Source organism: Castanea sativa, chromosome 1, assembly GCF_040712315.1.
Source record: "Castanea sativa cultivar Marrone di Chiusa Pesio chromosome 1, ASM4071231v1".
NCBI classification, from domain to species: Eukaryota; Viridiplantae; Streptophyta; class Magnoliopsida; order Fagales; family Fagaceae; genus Castanea; species Castanea sativa.
In genome coordinates, this window is record NC_134013.1 from 10,098,540 (window position 1) to 10,110,975 (window position 12,436).

General features: G+C 38.6%; 1 protein-coding gene across 1 annotated transcript; it reads right to left on the reverse strand.

The window, feature by feature from the left end:
- Positions 1–854: 854 nt before the first annotated feature.
- Positions 855–12,275, reverse strand: LOC142607420 (pentatricopeptide repeat-containing protein At1g19720). Its single transcript, XM_075778951.1, has 8 exons — positions 9,485–12,275; positions 6,977–6,998; positions 3,428–3,640; positions 2,746–3,204; positions 2,289–2,516; positions 1,817–2,185; positions 1,500–1,721; positions 855–1,405 (listed from the first exon to the last, which is right to left on the reverse strand). The coding sequence occupies exons 1-8, from the start codon at positions 12,130–12,132 to the stop codon at positions 1,109–1,111; spliced, it is 4,458 nt and encodes a 1,485-aa protein (XP_075635066.1). The 5' UTR covers positions 12,133–12,275; the 3' UTR covers positions 855–1,108.
- Positions 12,276–12,436: the final 161 nt, after the last annotated feature.

Consider the following 12,436-nt stretch of genomic DNA (forward strand, 5'->3'; position numbering starts at 1 on the left):
TGCTTGATGGGTTCTAGAACTTCCTGTCCTCAGTGCAAGGACCTCACTGGTTTAGGATACAGATTCCAAGACTATCCAGTTGCGTGACTGGAATTACCATCATTCTGCCCAAAGCCTCAAACTTGAAGTTGATAAGCAATGCTTGTAATGTTTTTTGATTTCTCTTCCCTTTAAACTAATCAAATGGCTGCTTATCCCAAAAAATAAAAAATAAAATGGCTATGCAATAGTCTTTTAACATTTTTAGGATATCATTTTATGTTCAACTGATTGGAGCTATTTTAGAATTTTTATATTGAGTTGATCAGACACAGTGAAAATTGCAGCATTACCCAACGAATATCACCAAGTATTTGCTCTATTCCATTGACAATAACCCTTGATTTTGTGGGAGCTGGTTGAAGCTATGCAAGTTGTCCTTGTGCAATCCATGAAACTGTTTGACACGTATTGTATGTTTTTGGTGACTTGGTTTTATGGCTACTTACAAGAAGCCAAATTTCAAAAGCGAGCTTTGTGTGTGTGTGTGTGTGTGTGTGTGTGTGTGTGTGTTTATTTTATATGGTTCTTTGCACAATGATAGGAGTTTTGCTAGTGACACTTCTCCTAAAAACATCAAATTTGGTGTCACTAGACTCCCAACCTATGTTTGAAATAGATGAAAGAAGTTATCTATGTTTAGGGTTCTTAACCATTTTACAAAAGGAGACACTTTATGCCTAATATCATCCCTAATCCAATGACAAACTCCATCTATGAGAATTTTTCATTCTGCACTCCAAGAAGTTGGTGATGGTAGGCACTTTGTTTTTAGTAATTCCAACGGTAAACAAATATAAGTAAGCTGGGAGAAATACCAAAATGCGCTTACCATACGAGCACTAATAAATCAAGCGTCATTTCAGACTGCGAGTACAAATTTTTGACCATGGAGCAAACATGCTTATTAAGAAAACATTAATCAACTCAAACAATATGAAAAGAGGTGGCTTTGGGGGTATTTAAATCCCAACCATTATTGCCTATGGACTCCAATGACTTCAAGCAAACATGGATTTATGGACCATGAATGCCAACTAATCACTTTCATTACGGATCAAAACTTAGCTCAAATGAACTTTCTGAAGATGGATGACTTTGCAGTTCTTTGATTTCCGAGCCAGTGTTGCATATGGATTCCAATGGCATCCAAGTACGAGCTACTCCTACCATGAAAACCGACCACCTTGCCTTCTGTGGTGGTTGATGTGAAGAATGTTCCTATTTCCTCACCAAATGGACCATACTTCCCTCGACTGGTGTAAAATGTTAGCGACTTTATAACTTTAGGTCGCTCATCTCTACTGACTGAACCATAATAACCAGAGATGCAAATCAGTACTTCATGTGGGTACTCCAATTTTATCTGCAAAATAGCTCAACATGTAAATATAGGATAATCATTGTATGCTCATAAAACAAGGAAATGGTACATACAACTACAATAATAATAGTAATACCCGATGTGTGGCGGTTCCTCCATTACCTCCATGCTTAATGGACCAAACCGCTTGTCCATTTCGATCATACTCAATCTGAACCGAGCAAATGGCTTCTGCTACTCTTGTCAAATATATCTGCTTGATCCCCGAAAACACACCATCATCCCATGGTCTCCCTCCATCTCCACCCCATGGACCTGGTCCACATGGAGCTGGTTCTTTTATCACACCAAAAGCAACCTGGAATTACATAGAAAGCTTTTGATAAATAAACCATCCGTATAATGTTTCCTAGAGGCATACAAATAGGAATGCAGAGAATGCTTCTAAATTACCTCTTCACTTGGTACTTGCTTTGCTAATGCAAGTTTATTGGACCAGTGAGGATTATCTAACTCAGAAACAGCAGGTTCGTAAGGTATAATTGCATTGGAAGCACAATGATTCAGTGGCATTATTTTCCCTTCTATAACATGTACACCTAGAGCATCTAAGAATAAACCTTTCCTCCCGTGGATACCGACAATCTTTCCTTCCTTCAATTTGGTGGCGAAACTGGTTCCTTGTTCTTCTCCAAATGGCCCATACTTCCCTTTATTGGTGTAGAAAGTGAGTGACCTGATAACACTAGGCCCCATGTACATCAGAGGACCATATGAGCCTACTATATGTGTCAAAATTTCAGATGGGAAATCAAAGATTATCTGCAGAAAGTGCACAACAAATATGCTGGTGAATTTTGATCCCAAACTAATAGGTACTGTAGATATAAGTATTTAAACGCTATATGGAAAGAGCTTGATTCACCTTTTCATTTTTAAATCCTCCACTGCCGCCATGTCTGTTTCCCCATATGGCATCCCCATCACAATCATACAAGGCTCTTATCCAAACAATTCCAACATTGCGTGACAAACTAATTTGTCTAATACCTGTGTAGGTTCCATCATCAAATGTAGACCCGCCAGTACCACCCCAGGGTCCATATGTTACAGCGCCATCAACTTTTGAGGGCACCTTCTCAATGCTTGGCACCTGAAAATGAAGCTTTAATCTAAGTTTCATCTTGTGCAACATATAGAAGTGAAAAAGTAAAACTTTTTTTCTCCCTGGAATAGAAATTTCCTAATAGAGATTGCTCAATACTAAGCATATGAAATGAAGCTTTAATTTAATTCCATCTTGTGCAACATATAAAAGAGAAGAAAAGAGTAAACTCCCTATTATTTTTGGACTAGAAATTTCTAAAATAGAGGTTGCTTACCTTTTGTTTGATCTCTACCTCGTTGTATTCTGTAGTAGAAAACTCCCTAGTTTTTTTCTGTAGAGGGTTGCCATATTCATCCTTTTGTCTTACAGCAAGAACTATATCAAAGTTTTCTCCAACACTTCCTTGTATTACAGAGTAGCCAACCTTCTCAGTCCCATTAGCAACGTAGCTTTGTGATTTGAGCATAACATTGGACGAATATTGCTTCTCAACTGGTTTCAAATAAGCTCCAATTGCATCAAGATACCAGCCAGACTTGCCATGGAACCCAACAATCTTGCCCCCAGCCATTGGGAATGAGAAATAGGTTCCTTGTTCAGTACCAAATGGTCCATATGTTTTCCTGTTGCTTTCAAAAGAAAGTGATCGAACAAACACTGGTCCCCATTCATTTAAGCAACCATAGTGTCCATGTATTGAAGTTAGGAACTCATCTGGGCAGTCAAGCTTGACCTGCAAGGCATAAACCCTATTAAACACCTTTTAGATTCAGAATTTTTTTTTCATTGTTTATACTGTACATAGCAACTTCATTGATGGTTAACTCCAAAACAAGATAATGACCAATTTCAATATTGTTATGTAAACATTTCTAGATGGATAATGCTATGGACACAGCAAAAAGCCACAACAATGCTATGGATAATGCTATGTAAACATTTCTTGTATGACTAACCCTGTCTATTTTGTTGCTTCCATTTCCACCATGCTTCTCTGACCACATTGAAATCCCTTTGTTGTCATATTCAATTTGGATGGAGTCAATGCCCACTCCATGAGCTATCACCAACTGCCTCACAGATGAGTAAACCCCATCGTCCCAACACAAGCCATGCTGGCCTCCCCATGGCCCAACTGTTATTGGTTTCTTCTGGCTAGCCTCCAAACTCTGCCGCAACAACATTCAACCGATCAGTCAACTTTCCTAAACTAAAAACAAAGCGACATGCTACAAAACATACCATGTAAAATTCATCCAAAAAAAGGCAAAGAACTGAAACTAGTATCCTTGTTTACCATTTTTCAGCAGTGATCAAAGACTTGAGAGGAAGGTCGAGAGAGCAAGTTGAGGGGCGTGGACAAGTGTTGCACTGACTTGTAAGCAAGATGGGAGAGGAATTTATAAATGAGAGCTTAAAGGATGTTTTTTGCGTGTGGAGATATATAAAAAAAAATTCTAGCTTACAATTTTGTAGAAGCTAATTCTTGTTTCCACTATGGAGGGAAAACATTCAATGGCAGAGAATCAGATACCCCATAAATCCCCAGAAAAAAAAAAAGAAAAAAGAAAAAAAAAGCATCATTTTTCTTGTGTGCATGTAGGGGTGGCAATAGCTAGAAGAGTCCCATTCCCATACTTGATACTCCCATGCATAATGCATCTGTGACAATCATTTGTGACAAATGATTTTACGTTTATTCTTATTCTTATTTCAATTTGAATTGCACAGTCGTTATTCTTTGTCTTATTTTAATTTTTCGTACTACAAAATACAATTAGTCAATTACAGGAGAAAAGGAATTCAGAATAGGGGCCAGCCAGCAGGGTTGGCTAGCTCTTTATTCTGTCTGCCGAATTTGAATATGTTTGTGCATCGAGTTCACGATCTCAAAACATTAAAAATAAAGTTTATTTGGTGCCACAAACTAGTGCACAATTTTGTGCATAACTCGCATATGTGGCGAGTTGTGGTTAGTGGAGAAGTGACCAACTATCAGCCCTCTACCAACCACAACTCGCCACATGGGCGAGTTGTGCACTAATTTGTGGTACCAAACTTTTTCTTAAAAAAATAAAGATAAGGGCAAATCATTGATTATTATTCAGCTACGTACTGGAAAATATAATCACTTTTTTGATGGTTTACTTTGTGCTTTTGTGGTATGGAAATGGTCACTTATTATGGGATATTTACAGGATCTTCATGCAGTACGGAATTTACGTAAGATTTTTCTCTCTAATATACGCAAAGAATCTCGTTTTCAGCATTCTATATTATACAAATCCGGAAATCCCATCACTTTATGCCATCGATTTACCACTCGATTCCAGACCAGAGTGTCGCCAGCTCAAATCGGACGGCTTCTGGCCTTCTTAGTGGTGCAGCTGATGGTTTTATCTACACGTCAAAATTACCAAGTCGAAGCAAATAGCATGGTTTCAAGAACCAAGTTTATATTTTCCAAGGCTGCAAATCTAATTCAAGAAGCCACACGCCTCATGTTATGTTAATTTTCTTCGTTGTCTTCAATAAACCTTTTAAAACTTAGAGTAACCACATTAGTTCTATTTTACACATCTATTTTTACAAAACACTCACATCAATTCATCTATTTTTTCACCTCTTTTAATTAAATAATCAATTTTCTCAAATTTTTAATTATTTCTCTTAACTACTCGAATATATATATATATATATATATATATATATATATATATATATATATATCTATCTATATATACACGCCCTCTCTCTCTCTCTCTCTCTCTCTCTCTCGATCAACTCTCCCCTGAAAAACTCTCTCTCTCGATCAACTCTCCCTAGCTCCGATCCATAAGCACCGAGCTCCGATCTACGATCCACGAGCTCCGAGCTCCGATCCATGAGCTCTGATCCACGATCCGCGATCCACGAGCTCCGAGCTTCGATCCTCGATCTACGAGCTCCGATCCACGATCCACAGGCAAGACTCACGAGCTCCGATCCAGTCAAGCACCGGTCGTTCCGATTAAGCACCGATCTGTGTTTGTGTATTTCTGTTTTATTTTTTTTTGAGCAAGTGTATCTCTGTGTTGATTTGTCTATGTGGATGTGTTTGTGTGTGGGTGTGTTTGTGTGCATCTGAGAAAAAAGAAGAAGATGAGCAATTACTGAGTTTGTTGAGCACGGAGAAGAGAGAGAAAAAAATGTGCGAACAGGAAATCAATAAAATAATAAATGGATGAGTTACAGTAGCCATGTATATTTACACGGTTACTGTAGCTCGTGGATGGATTTGCACAATTTTACACCCTTTTAGAAGAATTGATGTGGAGCATTTTTGAGGCAAAATGTGTAAAAGTTGTATGTTTTTCTATTTTACATGATTTTAGAGGAACTGATGTGGTTGCTCTTAGTTATAAGGTGATTAAAGAGATGAGAATTCAAAAAAGAGACATGTATCTCTATATATGTTTCCTCCTTTATGGATCAAAAGATATAATGCAGAAGCAGCTGGACCCCTGCAACTTTTTCCATATATTTAAAAGAAAGCTGGGCATTGTGGCTTCTGCGGATACCTGAGGGATCAAATTCTAAATGCAGAAGTAAGGTTCTCCAATTTACCCTACCTGCATAGATGGACCTTTGCAACCTTTTTCCATATCTTCAAAAAAAAGCTGAGAATTGGCTAGCTGGTCAGCGGATAAAGTGGTAAACTCTGCAGAAGTACTGAAAACTTTTTATTTATTTATTTGTTTGTTTTTTGGTCGTTTTAATAAATATTGGAAAAGTGGTAGGCTCTCAAAGAACATGGTTCAAAGAGGCTGAGTTTAAAAAACCTTACAAAGTTATTCGTTAGCACCGAACACTGATATAGGTAGTAGGTACCACCTGGCCAACACATGGAGTGAAGAGTGGGGAGAGATTTGGGATAGAGAATATAGTCTCAACCTAAGCTTCCACCCACTGGAGTACTGGACGATGGTGTATTTTTTTTATGACCCAGCCACTTGCAGATTCTGGCCATCATATACATGCAGAAAATTAGAAATGACAATCGAGTTCTGGTCAACCACAATAAACAGGTCTATTTCAGGTTGGAGTTCTCATTCTAATTGTTAACGTGTAGGGAACTAAGAGCTTCTCATCCCATCCCAGACCCTTCCCCTTCCATAACAATTTCTGATCCTCAAACGATTGTTCCATGCAACAAACTTAAATCTCAAATGGGAAATGGCCTTTCTTATCTTCATCAGCTTGGATACTAGTGGCAACTATGCATGCCATCAATAACACTGGGGTCAGGCCTGTCCAAACTCCAAAGTCTCAGGCTCTCAACAGATCTGCTCCTTTTTAGAGCATACCCTAATTGGGTTGAATAAGATGCACTTATTTCAAGTAGATTAACATAAGAAAAAGTGAAATAAATACATCTTGTTGAACACACGACACTGATGTACTCTTTAGTGGGTGAAATTGTTGCAGACCTTGCTCATAACCATGTGCTCATGGCATCCACAAACCATAAATGCCATGGAATGGAACCTATAACATAATGTATCAGCAAAAAGGAATTTAGAAACTTGTTCATTCATATTAGCATCAATAAAACTACGATAAAAAACTTGAATGAGAACAATTTGAGTCCTTCAATTAATTATTTTGAGAGAATATGACGACTCTCAACCTCATAAAAAAATCACTAGGACTTGTACAGATTTTTGAAAATATATGGATTTGGCTTAAGTTCATCATATTGTCGACCCACTCACCCCCTCACCCCCCACCTTTTTTTTTCCTGAAGTCATTATTGTGTTGGCTTGATGGTTGCATACACACCTATTTATGTAATAAGAGCCTTCAGATATCATGCAGCCAGAGAAAAAAAAAATTTTACTTCTACAATATCAACTCTATAAAAATCACATCTTCCTCGTAGACACAACTTTTGCCTGATGAGAAGGATTGCCCTGGTTCATATTGAACCTGCCTTACTCTGTGGTGTGAAATGATGCACCTTAGGACCATAGGCCCTAGGTAATTTGTTGCCATGATAGCTGATGAAGCTAGTCAAGATACCCTGGGGAGATTAAGAAATTAATCAATCAGACAATACCAAAAATGAGTCATTAATCGCATATTTAAGAAAGCATTATTTTAATTGGCAGAAGTTATTGCGGAACAGCATAAGAAGAATTACTTGTCAAATTATATACCAGTTCGTAATCATGGGGTCCAAGCTTTAGGGCAAAAAAGTCAATTGCACAAGAATCTCTGCTATGCAGGACATAACCTGGCTAATTACTCAGTTCAATTACCAACTAGTTCTTATCAGACTTCCCACTTGAGAATTCAAATGCAAAATGTAAGTGCACAATTGCACCTGGCCCCAAGAACAGTTACGGGCCCAGGCCCAATGAGCCTTAAACAATATGAATTTGTAGAGTGTGGGCTTGAAACCCAGGTTAGAAGTATGTGGGGATTAAATGACAAACTAAGGATTTCGAATACTTGGAAACAATAAGGAATATTGTAAATTGGCCTCCTCGGACGTAAGCCGAGAGCTGTTCTTATATTATATCTCTTTCTTAGTCTTTTCTTTCTTTTTAGGTTACAAAAAGTCCTCCCTTTCTCTTCCAGGTTTCTCCTTAAATACTTCTCTTTTGAACACTTTGTACACGTGTTGCCCCACCTCCCCCTTAGCCTAGATATTTCCCTTCTCAGTGCCTTTGAATAGTAACCAGAAGTTTCTCTTCTACTGTTCAGGTGTCACTTCCCCATAAATGCGGCCAGGGTGGTAGGTGCAGGGTCTTTAATGTGGAGGTAGCAGCCTTTATCTTTGACATTTCTTCAACACCGGTGCTTCTGGGGCGTTCTAGGGTTCACCCCTTTTAACCATTGGCCTTAACCATGTCATCCCCTAATCTTTACTATGAAATCCCGAGTTCTTCAATGTTCATCCGAGGATAAGGTCACCCTCGGCTGGATCCTCGGCTCGGCGTATGGGCCGACCCATAGTACTAACAATTTCTAAACCCAGGATCAGGTCGGCCTTCCTTAACACGGCCCAAAAGGCCCACATTCCCATCAGGATCTTTTTGCCCCCCACACAAAATATTAAAAATTTGTATGAGGGCTTCCTTATCAATTAAGTATATGGAAGTAATTTGACATAGAAACAACAACTACCAAGATAAAATTAGAATCAAGTAATATACTAGAAGTGGTTAGAAGACCAAATGTATCTTTATAATTTCAAGCCATAGAAACAATGATTATCAAGATAAAAATATAATCAAGTAAGATTTGAATTGAGAAAAGAAAAATATACACATCTATTTCATCTAATGGCATAATGCACAGTGATTGTAGATGAAAGAAGACTGATGTTCGCACAACATACTTTGCAGAAAATATAATCCATGCCATGTAGATAATGGTAATTACACGCAGCCAGTGAGTCTTGAACCTCCACCTTTTCTTACAATGAGAGCACGTTCCATTGAGCTCATTGGTGATAACTTCATTCAATCATAGGAAAGAAAAAGAAAAAGAAAAAAATGCACAAAATTGACCATTCATGAACAGGAACTTTTTGATGGGTCACACAGATAATCACTGTAGCAATGCAATTTCCTTTAGAATCAGTAACTCAGCTAGTGTCCAAGAAGACTATCAACAAATGGACTTCCTATGGGATAGACACATATCTTCTCATCAGAAACTGCCTAATAAATGTAAATAGATTCAAATCTCTATCCAGCTCAGCACAAAAGCCTACTCATCAGCCTACAGTTCAAAGAAATGCACACAGATATAAAATCTGATTTTTCAAGAAAATACATGTCAAAAGAATATTAAGTAGCCAGGATAAGTCAAATTTTAAGTAAATTTTTTTCACTTACATGCTGTTACAAGATCCATGACAGCTTGAAGTATATCTGGAACCCATCCGACACGCCTCTATTATTTTGATGGAACTGATCTGATAACCAAATTCCCAAATTGTGTCTTCCTAGTTCCTACTCTACCAATAATCCTTACAAGAACAATGCCCATTCTTAAAATGATGGAGGCAGTTTGAGTCGTTCAAATATATTTCACATCCATATGTCGTTGAGATATATTTGGCTGTCCTATGGCAATCTCCACAAATTCTCAGGTTTTTTACAATCCTTATAACTTTAGGTGCAGAAGGAGATCCTATAAGGGCAAAAGCAAATGCAAGTTTTTCACTATGAACTCCACCAATCTCTTCCCTCTTTTCCTCCTCAATAGAAAGTCCATATTGCATATCGAGTCCCTTGACTTCCCCTTTTATTCTTTGTATCCAAGAATATAGCACATCCAAGGACTGATCACCTGCAAGAAAAGTATGGACTCTGTTTTTAACTTCAATCCAGCATTGCCCAAGACATTTTCTTGATGCATTATCTTTTTCAAGCTTTGTCATTTTTGAAGCATCCTCAGACTTCCCACATAAAGCATATGCCTGAAAAATTAATTGGTGAATCAAAAAATTCCCTGGCTCTAAGTCAAGCAAATTTTCCCCCGCACGGATTGCCAAGCCAATATTTCCATGAATCCTACAGGCAGTTAGTAAGGCAGCCCAAGTGAAGGAGTCAGGTTCAATGGGCATTTCTTCAATGAAATCTATTGCATCTGCAAGCCTGCCTGCACGGCCATATAGATATACCATAGCTGAATAATGTTCTAAACCTGGTATAATTTGATACTCTTCCGTGATGCTAGAGAAAGCTTTCTCCCCCTTATCCATCATTCCAGCAAGACTGTAAGCAACAATAATATTTGCAAAGGTACCTCTATTTGGTCTGACTCCAAACTTTTTCATCTGATCAAAGAGATCAAGTGCAGTATCTGCATGACCATGTAAAACATATCCACCAATCAAGGAGTTCCAGGTGATGATATCTTTGGAAGACAATCCATCAAAAATGGTTCTTGAATATATTATATTCCCTGACTTGGCATAAGTGTCAATAAGAGAATTTGCAATAGGAAGTTCAGTCTCTAAGCTTCTACGGAATGCACAACCATGGATCTCTTTTACCTTCTTCCCAGCAATTAAATTTGCACACGCAGGTAAGACACTCAAAATTGTAACTGAATTGGGAATAACATAGGAAGACTGCATTTGTCTAAAAATACCCAACGCCTTGTCCTTTTGCCCAGTTTGCAGGTAACCAGCAATAAGAGCATTCCATGAAGCAGTATCCCGCTTAGTTTTCCCATCATTTTCCATTTTCTGGAAGAGATCCATGGCTTGATCCTCATCTCCATTTTGCATATATCCCGAGATCATCATATTCCACGTCACAACATTTGGCGATACACCTGATTCCTGCATTTTCATAAGGAGTTGATGGGCTTTACCATAATAGCCAGCCTGGCAATATCCTCCAATCATTGAGTTCCAAGTGTATACATCTTTCTCCAATACCGTATCAAAGACTTTCCAAGCTGCTTCCAATTCCCCACACTTGGAATACATGTCAGTGAGAGAATTTCCAACCAATAAATCATTGATTAAACCCATCTTAACAGCAACAGAATGGATTTCCAACCCCTTATCTAGTGATTTCAAAGTTGAACATGCTGAAATTGCACTTGTAATCGTGACCCCATTTGGCTTAACCCCTTCCTGAAGCATATCCTTGAACAGATCCAATGCCCGATTGTTCTTGTTGTTTTGAGCATACCCCGAAATCATAGAAGTCCAAGTAAATACATCAGGAGTTATTCCAAAACTCTCCATCTTCTTCATCAATTCCTTTGCAACATCACACTGCCCTAACTGATTATAACTAGTAATCAATATGTTCCAAGTCACTGAACCCGGTTCAACCCCTTCTTCAAGCATTGCATCAAACAATCTAAGAGCTTCCTCAATCTCACCCTTCTGGCAATACCCAGATATGATTGCATTCCAAGTGGTTGAATCTCTCTCATCCATGTTCTCAAAAAACTTCCTTGCCAAACTCAATTTCCCACTCTTCACATACACAGCCAAAATCGAATTGTTAACAAACAAATAACAACTCATCCCAAGCCGAACCACCAATGAATTTATCAACTTCCCCGTCTCAAAATCCCCGCAATTTGCACACGCCTGCAAGACTTTTGGGAACAAAAAACTATCAGGCACAACACCATCTCCCATCATCAAAAAGAAAAGCTCCACAACCTCCCTCCACCTCTTCCCTCTCGAGCACGCACCAATCATCGCCGACCAAGTGTACAAGTTTCTCTCACCCATTTCATCAAACACCTTGCGTGCATCGTCCAGAGATCCACATTTAGCATACATGCTGACAATCTTAGTCTCAACATATGGGTTTACATCATTAACTAAATTAATACGCGCATGGAGCTCCCGACCCAGTTGAATAGAGTTCATATCAATGCAAGACTGTAACAGATTGATATAAGTATTGGAATTTACCTTGGACCCAGATTGAGCAATGGAGTCAAGAGCGGTTATGACCTCGCTGAGGCGGCCATTTTTGCTGAGGGAATTCAAATGAGCGTCAGTGAGTTTTGGGTGGGTTTTTACGGGGAAAGAGATGGTGGGTTTGGTTGAGAACTTGGATTGGTTGGCTAGTTTGGATGGGATTGGCAATGGAGGGCTAGCGTTGCAGAGTATGACTAAGTTCTCCATAGTTCAACTACGTTTTGAACAATTTCTCACTCTCTTTTCTTAGTTTTCTATTTGAAATTATTTTTGAATTTAGAGGGTAATGTACGGATTGAGATATTGAAGAGAATGAAGCTGAGGATGGAAAGCCAGGCGCCAACATTGTGGGTCCCACGCACCAATATTATCCGAAGAGTGGAAGTTTAGGAGAGAGAGAGAGAGAGAGAGAGAGAGAGAGGGGGGGGGGGGGTTGGGGAACGGCTAAATCCCTTTATTTTTTAAGTATGTACTAAAATTTAATGATTTGTTTTTTCATCAATTATAATTT